Genomic DNA, 21,400 nt, shown 5'->3' with positions numbered 1-21,400 from the left:
TCCCTATATAAACTATAGTAAACTTTACCCCCTCCCCAAGGGAGAACGGATAGCTCGGGGGTCCTGAAATTTACAATTTAAATAAAGCCCCTGATGATCTTTCCATCCATGCAGAGAAAATGACTGTAATACCTCTGAGTCTGGAGAAGAAGATTTTTGAAATATTGGTTAATTTTCCCTTTTGGGCCCCGCCCTGGCCCCTAGGGTTGGGGTAGGAATCCCAATTTTACAATTTAAAACCATCTTCCTCCTCCAAGGATGATTCTGACCAAGTAAAAATAATTTCCAACAGAAAATTGTCAAAATATACCCAAAAGTGTTGTTTCCCTATATAAACTATAGTAAACTTTACCCCCTCCCCAAGGGAGAACGGATAGCTCGGGGGTCCTGAAATTTACAATTTAAATAAAGCCCCTGATGATCTTTCCATCCATGCAGAGAAAATGACTGTAATACCTCTGAGTCTGGAGAAGAAGATTTTTGAAATATTGGTTAATTTTCCCTTTTGGGCCCCGCCCTGGCCCCTAGGGTTGGGGTAGGAATCCCAATTTTACAATTTAAAACCATCTTCCTCCTCCAAGGATGATTCTGACCAAGTAAAAATAATTTCCAACAGAAAATTGTCAAAATATACCCAAAAGTGTTGTTTCCCTATATAAACTATAGTAAACTTTACCCCCTCCCCAAGGGAGAACGGATAGCTCGGGGGTCCTGAAATTTACAATTTAAATAAAGCCCCTGATGATCTTTCCATCCATGCAGAGAAAATGACTGTAATACCTCTGAGTCTGGAGAAGAAGATTTTTGAAATATTGGTTAATTTTCCCTTTTGGGCCCCGCCCTGGCCCCTAGGGTTGGGGTAGGAATCCCAATTTTACAATTTAAAACCATCTTCCTCCTCCAAGGATGATTCTGACCAAGTAAAAATAATTTCCAACAGAAAATTGTCAAAATATACCCAAAAGTGTTGTTTCCCTATATAAACTATAGTAAACTTTACCCCCTCCCCAAGGGAGAACGGATAGCTCGGGGGTCCTGAAATTTACAATTTAAATAAAGCCCCTGATGATCTTTCCATCCATGCAGAGAAAATGACTGTAATACCTCTGAGTCTGGAGAAGAAGATTTTTGAAATATTGGTTAATTTTCCCTTTTGGGCCCCGCCCTGGCCCCTAGGGTTGGGGTAGGAATCCCAATTTTACAATTTAAAACCATCTTCCTCCTCCAAGGATGATTCTGACCAAGTAAAAATAATTTCCAACAGAAAATTGTCAAAATATACCCAAAAGTGTTGTTTCCCTATATAAACTATAGTAAACTTTACCCCCTCCCCAAGGGAGAACGGATAGCTCGGGGGTCCTGAAATTTACAATTTAAATAAAGCCCCTGATGATCTTTCCATCCATGCAGAGAAAATGACTGTAATACCTCTGAGTCTGGAGAAGAAGATTTTTGAAATATTGGTTAATTTTCCCTTTTGGGCCCCGCCCTGGCCCCTAGGGTTGGGGTAGGAATCCCAATTTTACAATTTAAAACCATCTTCCTCCTCCAAGGATGATTCTGACCAAGTAAAAATAATTTCCAACAGAAAATTGTCAAAATATACCCAAAAGTGTTGTTTCCCTATATAAACTATAGTAAACTTTACCCCCTCCCCAAGGGAGAACGGATAGCTCGGGGGTCCTGAAATTTACAATTTAAATAAAGCCCCTGATGATCTTTCCATCCATGCAGAGAAAATGACTGTAATACCTCTGAGTCTGGAGAAGAAGATTTTTGAAATATTGGTTAATTTTCCCTTTTGGGCCCCGCCCTGGCCCCTAGGGTTGGGGTAGGAATCCCAATTTTACAATTTAAAACCATCTTCCTCCTCCAAAGATGATTCTGACCAAGTAAAAATAATTTCCAACAGAAAATTGTCAAAATATACCCAAAAGTGTTGTTTCCCTATATAAACTATAGTAAACTTTACCCCCTCCCCAAGGGAGAACGGATAGCTCGGGGGTCCTGAAATTTACAATTTAAATAAAGCCCCTGATGATCTTTCCATCCATGCAGAGAAAATGACTGTAATACCTCTGAGTCTGGAGAAGAAGATTTTTGAAATATTGGTTAATTTTCCCTTTTGGGCCCCGCCCTGGCCCCTAGGGTTGGGGTAGGAATCCCAATTTTACAATTTAAAACCATCTTCCTCCTCCAAGGATGATTCTGACCAAGTAAAAATAATTTCCAACAGAAAATTGTCAAAATATACCCAAAAGTGTTGTTTCCCTATATAAACTATAGTAAACTTTACCCCCTCCCCAAGGGAGAACGGATAGCTCGGGGGTCCTGAAATTTACAATTTAAATAAAGCCCCTGATGATCTTTCCATCCATGCAGAGAAAATAACTGTAATACCTCTGAGTCTGGAGAAGAAGATTTTTGAAATATTGGTTAATTTTCCCTTTTGGGCCCCGCCCTGGCCCCTAGGGTTGGGGCAGGAATCCCAATTTTACAATTTGGTAGCCTCATCTACCAAGGATGATTCTGACCAAGTTTGAAAAAATTCCATCCACTGGTTCTTGAGAAGAAGTTGATAATGTAAAAGTTTACGCACGACGGACGGAAAGCGATTGGAATAGGTCACTTGAGCAAAGCTCAGGTGACCTAATAAAAGAGTTTTCTTTTTTGGTACCGACTGAAGTTCCTAAACACTTTTGCAATTATAATTACTTTGCCATGATTGCTTACTATGAATGAAAGATACATGTCATGTTGCACTTTTAATTATGCAGTATTCAGATGTAAAATTTCTCAACAAATATACCAGTGCTTTGCATATTATTTCAGTCATCCTTTCACCACAGGAATGTGATTTTCCCCCTACAGTTGTCATAACCCAAGGTGGCTGCCTGGCGGCCATCTTTTCCCCCAATCAAACTCAAATTAAATCGGAACATGCACAAATCATAGATATTTTCTTCTTCTGATATTTGAATGAATTAACAACACAGACACTGATTTATATATATATTTAAGATTTCAACTGAGTTTTATTATAATACATATTGAACATACGCTACGAGAATGAAGAATGATTCTAAAAAGATAGGATGAAGATGTGAGAAATACATAAACAGTTTCACATACATAACAAATCTACATGATAAAACCTCATTTCACATGTAACTAAAATGGCAAGAAGACAAGTCCACTGCCTTCCTTTCCACAAAGTCGATATAAAAATAATCCAACGCAGACTCATTTTCACCTACAGCTACTAACACTCGTACACAACCTTACAATCTCTCCACTTAAACAACATTCAAAACAATGCTTTCCATCTTTTCAAACTTTTAAATCCAAGCGGAATCTAATGGCGTCTAAAAACTTTATCTCAACAAATATTTTACAATCTTGTTAATAATTTAAATTATATAAAGTGTAACTGTTGCAAATTTTGCTAGCCCTCCTTCCCTGAATTAAAGCTAGAAATTATTTCTTTCTACATCATGCTTTGTAAGTTTTTACATACTTTCTCTCCAGCAATGTTTATTGCCAGTAAAATATTTCTAAAAAAAGATCATAAAAAAAGAAAATCTTGATTTTTGCACATAAAATACGTCTTTTAAGATATTTCATGGCAAGAGTCAATCACAACAACATTTACAATACCTTAAAACAGGACGATAAAAGTGTAGGGCGACATCTACAGTACACAATATTGGATGCGGCTTAAAAAACCTCCACAGGACCAAATTTATCCATGTCAAAACAGAAAATTTTGTGGAGATTAGAAAAATTATGTTCAATAAAATTTTGTGTGGCAAAAATGTTGAAGTCATCTGGAACTTTCAGCATTTTTTGCTGTTTTTAAGACAAACCTCTACTCCCTCCTGGAGTAAATAGATCAACATGTTACAATGTTTTTTGAGATGATAATATATTCAGATTTTGTTCCTATGCGTACATGTGCAAAATGATAGTTTTGTGTACTTAACAGTGTCAATTAAGAAAAGCTGCCTTTCAGTGAAAGTTTTAACCAACGTACAAGTTTTTACTCCCACATAACAAAACTCCTGATGATGATATGATGTTTATATACAGCTTATAGGACGATTCAGATTACAAACAGGGGACAATGAGAACCACCAGGTGAACATACGACATAAGTGAAAATAATACTTAAATGTTCATAGACAATTCAAATTACAAAGGGACATTGAGAACCACAGGCTGACATGCTCAAAATTTCTTAAATTATCGCAAATTTGTTTTCCATTAAATATTACAATCTTATCTGGTAAATAATTTCCATCATAAAATAATATATCACTGTACTCCTGCACAGTAAAATAACCTTATATCATCTACCTTACACATCCTGTGTGATGTGTAAGAGTTTGGGCTAGTCGAAAAACAAACCCATTGGACGAGAAGTAGGGTCCCTCAAATAGTGCTGCCCAACATTCCCATGTGCTTATTTATGAAAAAGCAGTAGAATTGCGTTCCAGTTAAAAGATATTAACTAACTCATGAAATAAATATTTGGTTTCGATATTAACCAAGATATTCTTTGTTTTACGTCAGCAGAGTTATCTCCCTTCCAAATTATATCAAGTTGTTCTAATCATGGGGCCATGCACTGGTTCACATATGTATAATACTAGTTTTTGGTCAATATTACACATGAATGAATAATTTCAAATCATTCAACAACCATAAATGACTTAAACACTCCTTGCAGACACCAATTCTTGTTCATGGAATATTCATGTTTTAAAGATTGAAAAACATGTGTTTTGGCTCAAAATATTATCTTCAACTTCAAAATTTCAATCAATTTTAAAATATACAATGCAAAAGAAATGTTACAAGAACTCTAGAAACAATGAAATATTCTCTTCTCTGCATAACTGTCTAGAAAACCTTGCTATCCATCTGAATGTCTTGTCAGAAAATCTTTGGAAGACGATACTTTACCATAACATCAAATATTTCACAGACTATCTCATTTTTTATTGGTTCTTGTGATCAATGCACGGCCCTATTACACAAGTTTCAAGTATCATTATGCACTTTCCTGTACTTTTCAAATTTTTGAATTAGGTTCACAAAAGATATTTTCCACTAATCATAGAATAACACCCTTTCTAAAGAAAGGCAGTACAGTATATATCTACTTAAATTACAAGCTAGGCGGAGAACATAACTGTCTCAATAAAACCAGATTCTAAAGGCCTAATGATTGTATAGGAGAGGCAAGAGGTACAGTAAAGCCTCATAATAATGCCACGAAGTTTCATTTGCCACCTCAATTACAGCCAATACATTTCTTCTCATGAATTCCTTTCCAAGATTCCTTCAATTTATTGCCAAACCCTTTAATAAAGCCAAAATTTCTCTGGATGACTGGTAGCAGTAAAACCTTTATGGCACTGCCACAGAACCCCCCCCCCCCCTGCACTTTCAAAAATCCAAAAGATAATCTAAATATTACTTTCACTTAACCTCTAAGGTTAACATTTAAACAGCAAATAACATAGACATTGCACAAATATAGTTGTGATCTCTTCGAATATTTCACATTCATTCACTTTCAATGACTCAATCACAAACTGAAAGTTTTCTGTCGTTATTACGAAGCCAGTTACTGTAGACATCAAACTTCAAGATAATTTAGTATCATCAAGTAAAATTAATAATATAAATAAAAACAAAATTGAGATGTACTTTTGAAATAAAATTCAGCAATACGTAAATCAAAGCCCTTTTCCCACTGATTTAAAATCCCCCCTCCATTTTACTTACATCATTCATTATCCGTGGATCAAATTATTTATATCTATGAACGAGAAATAAGTAAAGACAATTGAACACATAAGCTATGAAATATGTTGAGAATAAGGATCTTTGACAATCTCCCTCATATCAACATTCATAATCCAATAACTGTCTGTTCACAGAACATCTGTGTAATTTCATCGACCTGATGAAATGGTGAATGATCATTTTGCCATTGCAAGTGTCTGCACAGAAACGTGGATTTGGAGAGTGTTGCAGTTTATAAACTTTGAAAACATTGTAACAGAAAACAATCCCCTCAACATGCGATGCCGAATTGAGGACCCTTTCTGATGTAGATATCTCCGAACTCCTCTGGTTGGTCGACTTCCACAGCTTGGTATTTCTTTAACACAAGAAGAGTATAGAAACGAGCTGCAGCCTGCTTGCGATTGAGATTCCTTGACATCTCTTTAAATCCAAGAGGGTTCTTATAACGAAAACCAATATCAAGTGAATGTTGCATTTTTTGTGTTCGTTTTGTCCATCTTAATTCTTCTTGTTCTTCATTTTCTGGCATGGCCTCTGTTTCTAAATCACCTTCTATGCTGAATGACTGTTGAAAAACAAATGAAGCATGCTTAATATTTTTTATTTTTAATAATATTTTTTTTCTTTCTTTAATAGTAAAACTGTGTTTCAACATCCACCCATAAAACACACTCAAAAATTGTTATTTAACCAATACATATTAATTTGGCAACTACATCCAGCCTATACATTTGCTACAAAAAAATATCTTCTTTTTATTGGACTTACTAAAATACCGACAGGTTAGTAAAGGCAACACTGTGTTTGTATTTCCCACATAATTGCAAAGTACATCTTGGATTTAGAATAAAATATGTATAAATAGGGCTTTCACAGTGATAAATTTGATGTGAATTTGGGCCTTTTAATTCCCGAGTTGTTTTGTCGAGGTACAGGCCCCTCCTCCCACGTCACAAAGAGGCGGGAAAATCACTGATTACACAATTACCACAAAATATGAAAAACATCAAACCAAGAGGACAGAATTTATATCCCCAAAAGGTCAAAAGATTACTGCAAAAACTTTATTTCTATATACTTTCAAAATATGGTTTCATGATATCTGCAATTTGAAGCAAAGAGATGGTACAATAACAATATAAATATATGCTGGCTTTACATTCATCTGGTCAAAATGTTCCCTGCATTTGTTACTTACTGGAGCAATCGGGGGTGGCTCTGATGGTGGGGGTCCTACAGAAGGAGGTGGCACTGAAGGAGGAGGGACAGAAAACGGGGCTATAGACGGAGGGTCCTGGTCATAGGGATCAAGCTGTGCGTTCAGGGCCAGAGGGTCAGCAGGCATGTCCACTACAGCCTCAGTAAATGTGTTGGAGAATATATCAGTTGTGTTGGCAGGCTCCTCAACTGTTGATTTCTCAGGCTCTGGTACGGGAGCTGGTGTTCTTGGCTTTTCACTACGCCGGGATCTTGCGGACGCGTTTGAAACTTCAAGTATTGAGGGCTCCTCCAAAATAGTACTAATGTCCTCCACTCGTGGTTTTGTTTTATCTGCGAACAGAAATCAATGATGAACCAAGTGTGTACACGATATCACTCATCTGAGCAAAGGAGGCTGTCCAATAACTGAGATTGGCCAATGTTACTGATGTACTGGTGAATTGCAAGTACTTAAGATCATGATGACTCAACGTGCTCTAGTTCACAGGATATTGATTAATCAAATCTCAAATATCTTCCATTATTATTCAAAACTATAGTAAAACGTAGAAGTGTTAGGATTTTTAACGATAATCGAAATGCAAAAACAATTTGCACAGTACCAAATGATTTATTCAGGAAGGGCTGCGATTGGATTTTTTTACATTAAAATGAATCTGACATTTTCTCACATTGGCTTCAGGGAGTTAACTAAAATGAATCTCAATTTGATATGTGATACACATTAAGTTAGAAGGGTTGGATTCTTGGTATTTATCAAAAAGACTCAGTCTCCATAGTTTAGGAAGAAAATGTTACATCTCCTTTCATTAATATTCATTAATAATTCTACTTTTACCATTTTCAGTTAATAGTTGAACTATGCTTGCTATTTAACACAGAAAAGAGAGAATTTGTGGTCTACAAGTGATTTGAAAAAAATAATTTCTACTCTAAAAATGTGCACAATGCTTACTGTGTACTGTTTTGTCCTCTTCTCTGACAATTTCTGGAGATTCAAGAACGATCTTTTCTTCATCTTCATGCTCTTCTTCCTTTACTTGTCTTGTGATCAAATTTCTTCCAAAAAGCTAAAGAACGAAAAAATAAAAAGAAGTCTTAATAGAAAGCTATCCAGTATTAGAGACAATTTCCAAAATCCAAATAATGGCTTGCCTTATTTCAATATTTAACTTATGATAAATACAACCATATTATGTTCACATTTGTATTACATTCTGTTTTAGTGACATTACAACTCCATGTCTCCTTGTCTAAGACTGCATTGAAGTAGTGATTAGGAAGGCTGTGTACAGTGTTCCCAATGAGTGCTAGATTTGGGGGTATATTTGTTTTGTTTTTTAAATATTCTGTACCCCTTGGTTCTTCTTATTTACAGAGGGCAATTCTTGAAAATAAGGAGGTACAACCAACTCTCTCTGGGAATACTGAGCATATTTTTAAATTGGCACATAGAAATTATCATTTGCACTGTGTCTGTGCAATGAAGTTTATATACTTAAAGTTATCGAAATATTGAAAGAGTAGGCAATCTGTATAAAATCTTACCTTGGATGCTGCTCTTGAAGAGATTGTTCTACCAGGAAGAGAAAACAACTTTTCTACCCCACCCGTTTCTTTCCAATGCATGAGCTTTTTTGTTGGAGGGGCAAGGTCAAGTGTTGATATCACATCTGATGTGTCCGATAACTGCAGCTTCATGGTTTCACTGGGAATGCCTTTCTGCTCATCAACAATCAGTTTCCTTTTCCGCTTTCCCTTCTTTTCAGAAACACCTAATATATATAAAACATTACATATACATGTTGAGAAATACTCAATAAAACTGGCTCAAATCTAGTCCAAAGCAACATCACTATGTAGAGGATGATTAACACTAGAACCACGTTACATCGAGTTCCNGGGGGGTTACTCGATTTAAATATTTGGGGTACTCATAAATGAAAAAAAAATCATGGTGTTTAGTCATACACATTATTAAAATTTGGAGACTTTAGTTTTTTTAAGCTGTCATTTCAGGGGGTCATGGCCAATGGGGACACAAGTGTTCATATTTTTGGGGTCCTGTAATAGAAAATGGCATGCAGTAGACCCTTGAGAGTATGTTTTTGACTCCCCTTAATTTGATTTGACTTGTGGGTTTATAGGGACATGTCTACCATAATTGGCTGCATAAATACAATTTACAACAAGAGGCCCAAGGGCCTTAGCGGTCACCTGAGTTATATCATAGATACTGGTAGCTTTATTTTATTGTTTAGATGTGATGTGGAAATCAGCATGTAAACTAAGTGAAATACAATACTTGTCATGTCATCAATGGATAAGAATTTGAAAATATTGGTAAATGTTCCCTTTGGGGCCCCGCCCTAGCCCCTGGGGATGGGGCAGGAATCCTAATTTTACAAAGTAAAACTCTCATTTACCCAAGATGATTCTGACTAAGTTTGAGCAATTTTCTGCTGAAAATGGATAAAATATATACCGAAAAGTGTTATTTCCCTATATAAACTATATTAAACGTTAACCCCTCCCCAAGGGAGAACGGATAGCTCGGGGTCCTGATATTTTCAATTTAAATAAAGCCCCTGATGATCTTTCTTTCCACGTAAAGAAAATCACTGTAGTACCTCTGAGTCTGGAGAAGAAGATTTTTGAAATATTGATTAATTTTCCCTTTGGGGCCCCGCCCTGGCCCCAGGGGTCGGGGTAGGAATCTCAATTTTACAATTTGAAACCATCTACCTCCAAGGATAATTCTCACCAAGTAAAAATAATTTCCTACAGAAAGTTGTCAAAATATACCCAAAAGTGTTATTTCCCTATATAAACTATAGTAAACTTTACCCCCTCCCCAAGGGAGAACGGATAGCTCGGGGGTCCTGAAATTTACAATTTAAGTAAAGCCCCTGATGATCTTTCTTTCCACGTAGAGAAAATCACTGTAGTACCTCTGAGTCTGGAGAAGAAGATTTTTGAAATATTGATTAATTTTCCCTTTGGGGCCCCGCCCTGGCCCCAGGGGTTGGGGTAGGAATCCCAATTTTACAATTTTGAAGCCTCATCTACCAAGGATGATTCTGACCAAGTTTGAAAAAAATCCATCCACTGGTTCTTGAGAAGAAGTTGAAAATGTAAAAGTTTACGCACGACGGACGACGACGGACGAAAAGCGATTGGAATAGGTCACTTGAGCAAAGCTCAGGTGACCTAAAAATAGGAATTATTTTCCTAAATCCATATTGTCATTGTCAGTCCCCACATGAACATCCATGCCAAAAATTAGGACAATAATACATGATCTGACTGAACTGTAGACCACTGAAGAAACTTGCACCCAAACTTTAACCGGACACACGCAGACACTAATACCATAATACCCCGTCGAATTCCGATGGGCTAAAATAAACTCAATTTCATGTCCTTTCCGTTTTAAGATTTACCTTGTACAATTGTGGCATCAAGAGGCGGCAGGGCGAATGCTTCTTCCTCGTTATTGATGAGGGTGGTTTGCTCTGTAGCAACCACTGTTGTTTGTTGTGGTGCCACAGGTTCAGCCTCTGTGGGCTGTATGCTTTCTGGTCCAACTGGTTCTAAAATATTAAAATTGAAGTAAAATAAATAACAATTGCAGTGTTTATGTTACCTAAATTTTACAACAGCCTGTTCCTTTATGAACTGAAAAAATATACAATTATTTGTATTGAAATTCGGAATATATTCCTCAGTTTTTGGTCATTTTGGGAAAATAAGGCACTTTTTAGCTAGAGGTAAAGGCATGTATTCTGCAGGAAAAATCAGAAAAACAATATCATTGAATTGGTAAATTCTGTTAAATACCCTCTAACATCAAAGTGCTAAAAGGCTAACATGGGGAACCAAACACAATGTTTTTTCAGCAGTACTTTTATTTTGGGTGTTATTATAATTTCTATTATTTAACAAAAAATTCAAACTGGTTCAATAATCCTTAGATGACAAAAAGTCTTTTTCAAAAATGCACATCAACTGTATTGTGGGAGTTATGAAATGGGCATTAAATATAGCTAGTTATTATTTGTTACCCGGTGCTTTCTCTGGGACAGGACCCTCAACTTCTACTGGTGCTGGCATAGTGACATCAGCCATCGGCGCATCCTCAAACAGACCACCCGAGTTCATGAAGTCATCACCTGTTGGAAATTGTGTACAGTCATGTATTAATATGTATGATGCTAAATATCTACCACACACCATCAATTTTACATGTTTTTACAGCATTATTAAGCATCTCAGATTGTTATTTTACATTGAGGAGGAACTAGGTGCAGCAAAATGCACAAGGTGAAATCCTACCAATTGCAAGACCTCATGTGGACTGAAGCTATGTCATGTACAGAACAAATGATTTGTTGAAAAGTTTGATTTTTGTAACCGATATTCTCTGAATTGGAGACATACATCCAGTGACTTGCTGTTGGTCCAAATGTTTATTAACATTCACAAAAGAAGTTATACATCAAAGGTTATTTGTTAATAGCAATAATTTATTAGAATCCCACGTCAATGTCATTTAAAGACGAAATAACAATCTCAAATTGACTTGTACAGCCAAAACAGATCAACCTAAGAAGAAACAATCGGTCAATCATTGATTTTTCTTCCTTTATGGAATTTTTTAAAAGATGCAGTTAACCCTTTCACCACTGTAGACCATAATGGACTCATCTAGATCAATGTATGGTAGAGTCTACTAAAGTTACCTAGGGGTGAAAGGGTTATTGGTTCAAATAGTGTAATGGTTCATAATTTGGACATGTAAATATATGCATGCTGAAAAGAAAATCCACTTTTCCAAGACTCCTGAATGCTTAACTCATTAACCCCTGAAGACACATTTTAACTCTCCCAATGCAGGGGTGAAAAAAATTCATTATCAAATTTTAGGAGTTAATGACTTAATGGCACACAGAAAATCCACTGACCTCATTTACTGGACCATTTTTGGCTAGAATCCTGAGGTAATTATCACAATCAAAACTATTTGACTGCATTGCATCTGACCAAATTTTTTATCATCATTCAACGAATTTGCCGCTGTCTTACCAAAGAATTCCTGATCAACACCCCCTCCAAAACCACCATCATCATTATCGTCGTCATCGTCATCATCTGCATCTGTTAGTTCCAATGTCAACAAAATGTAAGTATAAACAATCAACAACAACGTTAAACTCCTATAACTATCAACATCTTACCAAAAAAGTGAAAAAATAATTTTCACTCCTTTTTGAAAATTTCAAATGCAAAACAAAAAAGGTTTTTCCTGCTTGTGTTGGAAGCTGTCACTTTCCTTTTGTTGGAAAAAAATTGACAACATATTCCAGCATTGCTTTCATTTTATTCATATAATTCCCAACCTTATAAGTGTCCCTTAAGCTTATAAGCTCTCTGATCAATTTTTTTCTATCCAAAAATCCTTTTCTTCACATGACTTACTTTAAAAGTTTTCATTTTGGCAATGTTTAAAGAATTTTAGATGGTTAAATGGTTCCACGGATTCAAGTTCAACGCTCTACAACCATTCATATATTCCTATGCACTTATTTTATACAGTATACAGTTTTAGGTTCTTATTGTTACAATTATGAAATGAAATTATGTTCTGCTGATGAATATATATTGTTTTGCTACACTGAGATTTCATTATCTTTTCTCTCTCATTGGGAAAGGTACTCATATCTGACTCTATATTGGCATGAAAAATCATGAAAATAGTTACAATCATACAGAGTTGACTTTTCGTGAAGTTGGGCTATTTTTGTTTTGTTTTGAAGAATCGTCTCTGTATTTATGTAAAAACATGATTGATCAACATACATGAACTGATAAAAAACAAACTCTTAAAAACATTTTGAAAGGAAGGAGACCCGTATTGTTGCAATTAAAACATTAAAGAAAGCAACAGGACACAACTCTAACCACTTGATAATCCAAACCTACCCATGAATCCTCCGTCGACTGCACCCCCGAATCCATCATCCGTCACTGGTGCTTCCAGGTCCACATCCATATCAATTGGCTTTTCCGTGGCATTTTCATTCAAGGTTTTTTCCTTTTCTTCCACTGGTTGATGATTGGAGATGTCCGGCTGTTTGTACAAGGAGTCTTCTAGATTTGTGGCATCACGAAGGATTTCTCTCTCATCAAACCCACCAACGTCCACGTCACCTATTCGAAAAAATGGTTCATATAATGTAATTCCAACCAATTTGATCTTCATTGTTTTATGTACATGAAAATTTTATATCATTGAAATAGCAGAAAAAAACTGACCCAATATTCATTATAATGAGTGCTTCAGACAAATGAATTTGCTAAGCATGGAGACGAGAGATCAAAATGAAGAATATAGTCATTAACACATCTAAATATTGCCATTATTGGAACACTGTGCATACTGCATTTCAAATCTTCAAATACTTGTGTATCTAACTGACTTTAATATCAATCCTTGAACTCTAAAGCAGTGGACTTGAAATCAATAACTAGTCTGCTCATTACAGATACGGATACTCTAACCGCAAACTGCACAACTCTTTTCAATATCTTAAATTCTGAATGCTTGAATGGTTTCGACATTATTGCTGAAAACTGGAAACGGTGCTGAAACCCATCCAGTATGTACGTCCATTGCTTCTCAGATTACATCCGTAGCTTCATAAAAGGCACTTTCATCCATCTGAGGGTTCTAGATTTTCAACATAGTTCTAAAGTCAGATAAATCATCCGAGGCACAAATACTGGTCACATATTCACAACAGAACTGGTAGAACTACATCGCACACAGAAAACCCCACTTCAACAGGGCCATTGTAATGAAATATCATTCCTGAAAAAATTATCTGTGAAAAAAAATGGGTTACTTAACAAATATTTTGTTTTTTTGGTCGTTTATAAACAATTCCAAAAAGAACACATGCACAACAATGTGTTTGTTAAAATAGAAAATAATGGACAGCACAAACTAAGCAAGCAAATAACAGCGCAAATTCTAGTATTGAAGGAATCAATACCAATGCATAGAAAATATATGGCTCCTCCTGCACACTTGTTTGCTTTACAGTAATTATAAACTCATTCACCCCTGAAATTTCATAATGAACTATCCAAACCTTTGAATTGGAAGAGTTCAAATGTGTTTTCAGGGGTGAATGAATTAATAGCTTTCATTCTATTAGTAGGTAATTATATATAAGTCAATCAGAAATGTTTACATTTTTTTTTTGCCATTATATGCTTTTCTTATATATATACTGATATATTTTTTCTTTTACATACTTAAACCTCAAATCCTTTAAAAGAATGACAACAAAGGCCACATGTAATGCAACTCCAAATCTATGTATTTTTTTTATATATATTTCCTTGCATCCCAAGTTACACAATAAAAAAGAAATTTGAAATATTTTCATTCAAAAATGATAAGTATATTAGTAAAGATAACTCATTCACCCCTGAAATTTTGTAATGAACTACTCCAACCTTTGAATTGAGTTCAAATGTGTCTTCAGGGGAAAATGAGTTAAAAAGAAAAGGCTGGTCATGAAAACCAAGCAAAATTTTGTAGTGCAGAGAGAGCCAGATGGGGGATAGGGAAAAGCACCAGCTGAATCCAATTGGAGTCATCAGCCGAACGGTAAAATATTGCACTATAGCAAATAATGATATTGATTCATTCCACAGTAACCAGAATACAAAGTCAGCCTTTTCACACCGATATCAGAGCTCACCCATGTATTACATGTTTACATTTGATATAGTTTAAGCAATACAGGTTGACGGCTACACATACAAATTCAGCAGTTTTTTTTATAAAACCAACCTGCAGACAAACATATGAGAAGTTCAGGGTGAGCCCATAGATAAGAAGCCATCGAAAGGAGGGGTCAGATCGAATGTATGGACTCATGAGACATGAACTGCTGACTCAAAAAAACAGTTGCCGTTAATAAGAATTAATTTGGCTGCAGTAGACTGTGGATGAATATGAAATTTTAAAATTAACTTTGTGACAGCGACTTTTTCTTTCTTCTTTTTTAAATGCCTGGACTCCAATTGGAATCACACAGGACAGATTACCTGGGTCATGTCTAAGCAGCTTATAAACATACATGGATACAGTTGTGTCAGGGTTTCTCTTCAGGGGAAATCATATTTAGTACCTAGAGTATCTTTAGTCAGTTCATCAGTGAAATTCCTACTAATTTTTAACTTTTTCTATTAAACAAATTAAGCTTTCTGAAATTAATAATTCAGATTTTTAAATTTTTGATCTTTCTAAAAAAATTAACAATAAGACTTTGTTTTGAAAATTCAAAGTTTATTTATCTAGCTTCTTGAAAAATATAATCTATCATTGATTACCTCTTCATGAATTTCTAACGTTACAATATTTTTTTTAAGTACTTCTTCATATTCTAAACTAAATTTGTCCATAACATTAAAGGAATGTTTTAATGTCTTTTACCAATTGCCAAATACTTTGAATAGCTACCATGATACAACTGTACTGCAGCTCCTTAAAAACTGTAACATGACTTAAAGATTTGTACTAATTGACCTCCTCCTGTCGAGACTTCTTACCCTGTGATGAGGCAGACATCCTGAGACGTTTGTGTTGAGACTGTGAAGACTTGGACAAGCCTGGCGAATTCTCCACATTGGATTCACTTTCGCAGGCACAGTCGACGTCATAATCCGACTCACCATCGGAGAAATCACTGTGGCCTGGATCGCTATCCATACCAATGCCAGAATCCAATTTCACTATTCTGGGTTTAGGAACTAAGGTAGGAGTACTTTCCACATGGTTTTTCTTGGTGAGGTAATTCCACGAGCAAGAGCACTTATTTTTACTAGGACTAGAGGTAATATCACAGGTACATGTAGAGTCTTGATGAAATGTTACGGAATGAGTTGTTGTTGTCGAAGCACATTTAGACGGCTGTTTATGCATTTGTTTTGGCACTTTTGTTACGCAAAAATCTACGTTGAAAATTTCGTCCCATGTAAGGTCACAGTTAACACAGCCTTTGCTTCCAAAAATTATCAAACATATCTCATCCTCATCCATTTCCCCACCAAAACCTTCCATAACACCTATAGATGAAATGCACAAGATCAAGTATTCCCCCCTTATTTTTTATTTATTTTCTATCACAAAGACATCTGATAAGAAAGTTAATGAACATATTCCCTCCATAACATAGTTCGAGCACTGGACATTCAATGTTTCTTACCAATTAATACCTAACAAAGAAATGTTAGAAATTTGTTATTTGTTCACTTCATCTAACAATGTATAATTACACATTCTATTCTTCTGGACCATGACATTTTTTTTATTTTTTTTTTATATATACAACATATAGATACCTACCTTTTTCCATATACCTTCCATGTATCACGAATCACAAAGCAAAATACCAAGTTTAGTAAAGCCATAGATCTAAATGAACATCCCCGCATACATACAAATAGCTAGCTGAACAATATGTACATTTGTAGCTCATGAAATGGGGAGCTAGTGACATCTATTTGATGTCAAATCTTAAAGCATATATATTCATATATATATATACACTCATAATATCACTTAAAATAACATCTCAGTAACACTGTACTTGAGGTGATTATGTCTGTAGCCCTGCCAATCATGGTCTATTTCAGCAGCAGACTTGCGATGAAGAGATCTGATCTTGTTTGCAAGATTTCCCCTTCATAATCATAGGGGAAAACATCACACACATTTTAAGCTACAATAAAGATATATATTCAGTAGTATGATACAAGAGAAAATATGTACACAACATGCGAATATCTCAATAACTTACCAAAACCATCATCTCCTACAAAGGCGATGCTGGCAAGATCTTCTCGCATTGTGATCTCTTCTGGCCGACTCTGGTTTACAGAGAATTGCGCTTGCACATCTAAGTCACTGGAAATCAAATGTTTCCCATCAATTATCAAATAAAAAGAGCAACATAATCGGAAGGACTACACAAATGTTAAATGTAGAATTCAGTCACCAATTACAATTTTCACAAAATGATTTAAATACAAAGCTTTTAAAATCAAGTTAAAAATCCCTCTCAAATCAAAATTGGTTTCTTGTGTGCAAATCAAATGTTCATCTCCTTGTAATGGACTGTGCTTTAACACTTTCACCCCTATGCAACTTGAGCAGACTCTCCCATGCATTGATCTGAATGAGTCCATTATGGTCTACAGTGGTGAAAGTGTTATAAAAATAAAATAAAATACATACTGTGTTCTAATGTACTTATCTCCCCATAAAACCCCAAGCATTTGAATTTCCAATTGAAAGTTAATTCATTCATAAGCCAGAGTTTGTGAACAAGCCATCGACATATCCTTTGGAAAGTGAGTTATCAAACAGCCCTTTGAAAATGACACGTAAAAGCAATAGTTTGCTTGATCTACTTTCTCTCTCTCTCGTTACATTGTAAGAATAGTTGTCTTCTACAACTCCCCCAATGTAAAATTATCTTTGAATATTTAGTGTAAATTTAAATTTACCAATCACCCCCATCTCATTGTAAGAAAAGTTGTCTTCTATAAGCAACCAGTGTAAAATTAACTTTGAATATTTGAAGTAAATTATGTACATAAATATCATACAACAAATTATTTAAACAAAATTTACTTTAAGTCTGCAAGTGTTGTGTCAAAATCATGGAAATTTTCTTGAAGGGTAATGGCTGTTATCGCTGCCTCTCTGTTTTCCTCTGGAAGGTCGACAACTCCTGGGCGAAATGCCATTTTGATCTTGACGAAAGCTTCATTACAGTCTGCTAACAAATATTTTGCTTTCCGAGAATATATTCTCACAACACCCAGCAACAAATGTCCAGATGTCCTTAAAGCTAATTTCACCTGAAAAATAAATAAATAATTTCAATTTTTTTGATTATAAAACTCTTCCTGCTACTTCAGTACTTTATAATTCATTTAAATCATAAATTACAAATTGTTTTTAATACCATATTTACTTAAGGTCTTTATTTGTGATCATTTAATTTTGTATTCATTATTACAAATAAGTAATCTTACCTTTGGCTGCATGATGGCTTCAACACTACTGTCAATGTTAGTTTCAAACACATGAGCCTTTGTCAGTTTTTTGTCCCAATGGGCCGCCAGCCATATACGGGCCAATGGCCCTTTTTTACTCAACACAAAGTGTGCATAAAACATCTTGCGGTTTCTGTTTCAACTTCAAATAAACTTTAACATCTGAAAAAAAAGATAAGCACAATTCAACAACTAAGAAACCACTTAGCCAGTGATAATCTATATGAATCCAAAATATTGGAATTCTGAGCTCGACTTACGTTTTTCCTGCGAGACTTTCCTTCATATCTCCTGGTAATGGGACTGTGCATCATATTCAAAATGACGTTCAGGACAAGTCTGAAAAACAGTTTTCAGGACGCATTCCAACGACAATTAATTAGTACCACTATTACTTTCAAAGATGCGCCAGCTCATGGGAAGTTGAATGAGACTTGATAAGACAAACAGACGGTGTACAGGTGATTCTGGGTCCACAGGCAAACTGACCTCACAAGTGTGAAAATAAAAGGTCAAGCATTACAGTTGGAATATAAGTGACTGCCACTAATTAATGCACCAAGGAGGAATTCACAATGCGGGATAGTTAACTAGAGGCATGTCATTGTATTGAACTTTGAGCATGGTAGTTGCAGCTGAAAAAAATCAAAAGCACATGAAAAACAGGTAACTTTTATGAAGCTTCTATCAGTTTGTTGTTATTTAATATGTCAATTAAATGATCCGTTTCACCTGTTGAGGTGCTTTTGTATAAGAAATTGATATAGATCTTCCCTCATCATTTAGTGACATGTTTTGCAGGAGTCAAATATTTCCAGTACCTGAGTATTAAAATATTATAACCACAGATAATTTGTGAACCGCTTTGAAACAACCTTCAAACTAGGTTGTGACAGAGCGGTATATATAAGAACCTCTAATTATTATTATCTTTTTAATTTTTGGATACCATTATTATGATTTCTGTGATAAACAAAACATAAAAATATCATACAGTTTGTAATGTGGTACAAAATTACAATTGTGTATGACATAACTAAGCACTAATTATATAATACAGCCATAGTACTAATATTAATCGCGGCCTCCTCTGCCCCGGCCGGGTATTAAATCGATCCCATGCCTTGTAATGGAGCAAAGCCCGTGTGAACCACACCGGGGCGATTTTAGAATTAATTGACAGCACATTGGTCCGCATCCATAAATAAGGTTGTAGTATGAACTATTTCTGTTGATATCCTGCACAATTTGAAGTTTACCTCTGCCTAAAATGTCGTTAAATTATCAAGTTAACGTAGCAAGCGTAATCAAAATCTGAATTGACCGCCATGTTGGAAAGTTTGTCTCTCTTCCAATATAGGTCAGACGTCCAAATATGGGTGTCATGAACCAATATGGAAATTGTAGTAAACATGGCGGCATCAGTAGTAATACTATATTTGGCCATGCAGGCCATATATAGAAAGGATAATTGAGATAACATCACGCGTGATCTGTCATGGCGGTCGTTTCCGGTTTCGGTTATTTTTCCCCCCAAGACGGACTTTGTTAATTTCGTAAAAGAGTTTTTGCATGGATAAGTATTTGTTTTTTCAACAATTATGTATTATTTTGATAACATTATACTCATATGAGGCGTGAATTATATGCAATCTTACAGATAAACACTTTTGATTTTTCTCCATTAGTTGACATAGGACCGCTTCGTAGCTCTGACGACGAAATATATAAGAAAATTATCTCGTCGTCAGAAAGCTACGTTATCGCAGCTAATACAGCCACATCGATCCTACCATATCAACTTTCCTGGATATTTTTTTATTAAATTTTCCAAATTGAGTTGATGTGCAAAAAACAAGAGATATGTTAAATATTTTCCCCAACTGCTTTTAAACTACAAAATTAAAATATTCATACAAAAAATGCACTTGGGATTATCAGGTGGGGGAAAAAACAATTACTTGTGTATAATACACAAAGTCACCTATTAGTATTATGATTTATACACAAATTGGTGGATGTATTTGTCACTTTAAACTTAACCTTTTTAAATTGTTTGTCCAAGTTGCATTTATTCAGTTATGAAACATAATACAAATGCAAAAATAAAACTATATTTGCGTGTGGGAAAGTACCAAAAATAGATGCAATATTTACGATAAAGTTAAAGAAAGTTTCAAAGTAGCCAACACTTTCAGTATTAACACCTTTTAGCTAAATATTACTTACTTTGTCTTAAATTAATGCAATTTTTTTAGTAACAAATCCATACTACAAATACTATTAATAGGCGAGTTTGCATATTTTACGCAAGTTGATGGTTTTCCCTAACCTGTTTATTGTTAAGTTCTCAATCAATCAGCTTTACACTTGCTTGTAAATGTGACCCAATGTCAAAGAGCAACAGGATTGACTTGATTTTAAAATTCCCAGGAGTTATCTTTCTTTCCAGGACTCTGTTCGACAGTTGCATTGCATCCTCATCGATATGTTCGTAATGTGGTTAAAGGAGAGTCAACATTAGGCTTCTAGTTATTTATCCTTGTCTGTGGAAAACTTTCGTTAAAAAAACCCGCTGTTGACATACTTTATACAGGAAACATGCTAACGAATAGCGTTGTTGTCAGTTTCTTGAAAGTAGGTCAACCTACAGTACCGAGAATGCATGGAAAATGCATAATGCTTAGCGTTACGGAGACGTACGCATACACATTATACCACAATAGAACAGTAAGTCGACTGATAACATACGAAGTATAACAGCTCCTTAATGTAATAAAGTGATGCACGATAGAATCCGACAACTTTACACAATATTGATTTGTACGACGCTTGTGGATTTCAATACAGGAACTTACTATGTGCTAAAAGCGTCATTTATAATGCTTCTACGACTCCGCTTACTTACCAATAATTTATAACAGCATATTACAAACAAATATCGAATACGTCAATCAGACTGAAGGATCTGGAGGGTGGTCACATGAACATAACGTGTAATCCCACATAATATTATCGTTGTTGATACCGTCTGTGCGCCTATCCAACAAAAATGGCGTCTCTTTTGTTTTCCCGCCCAAACATGCAGTTCGAAATAATGACCAAATTACGGTGAAATTAAGAGGCATAACAAAATAGTGCAACATGATAATGTTATTATATTTTTGCAATAAATCATAAAAGTCATTAATGTCACTCCCAATTAGTTTCGTACATAAGGAAT

The 21,400-nt window shown here is 35.3% G+C and overlaps 1 protein-coding gene across 4 annotated transcripts; it reads right to left on the bottom strand.

Moving 5' to 3' along the window:
• Window positions 1-3,003: 3,003 nt before the first annotated feature.
• On the bottom strand, window positions 3,004-21,267 carry LOC110443561 (double-strand-break repair protein rad21 homolog). Of its 4 annotated transcripts, XM_021487839.1 has the most exons (13): window positions 21,086-21,267; window positions 18,157-18,339; window positions 17,750-17,979; window positions 16,914-17,020; window positions 15,664-16,179; window positions 13,021-13,248; window positions 12,124-12,195; window positions 11,103-11,210; window positions 10,482-10,631; window positions 8,587-8,813; window positions 7,994-8,108; window positions 7,016-7,368; window positions 3,004-6,382 (listed from the first exon to the last, which is right to left on the bottom strand). In XM_021487839.1, the coding sequence occupies exons 2-13, from the start codon at window positions 18,298-18,300 to the stop codon at window positions 6,086-6,088; spliced, it is 2,547 nt and encodes an 848-aa protein (XP_021343514.1). In that variant the 5' UTR covers window positions 18,301-18,339; window positions 21,086-21,267; the 3' UTR covers window positions 3,004-6,085. The 4 variants fall into 4 exon arrangements, with proteins under 4 accessions (XP_021343514.1, XP_021343515.1, XP_021343516.1 ...); XM_021487840.1 differs by lacking the exon at window positions 12,124-12,195; XM_021487841.1 differs by lacking the exon at window positions 15,664-16,179.
• Window positions 21,268-21,400: the final 133 nt, after the last annotated feature.

Source organism: Mizuhopecten yessoensis, unplaced genomic scaffold (assembly GCF_002113885.1).
Source record: "Mizuhopecten yessoensis strain PY_sf001 unplaced genomic scaffold, ASM211388v2 scaffold716351, whole genome shotgun sequence".
Taxonomy (NCBI): Eukaryota; Metazoa; Mollusca; class Bivalvia; order Pectinida; family Pectinidae; genus Mizuhopecten; species Mizuhopecten yessoensis.
Note: the sequence above shows the minus strand (reverse complement) of the source record. Positions and strands in the feature narration are given on the sequence as shown.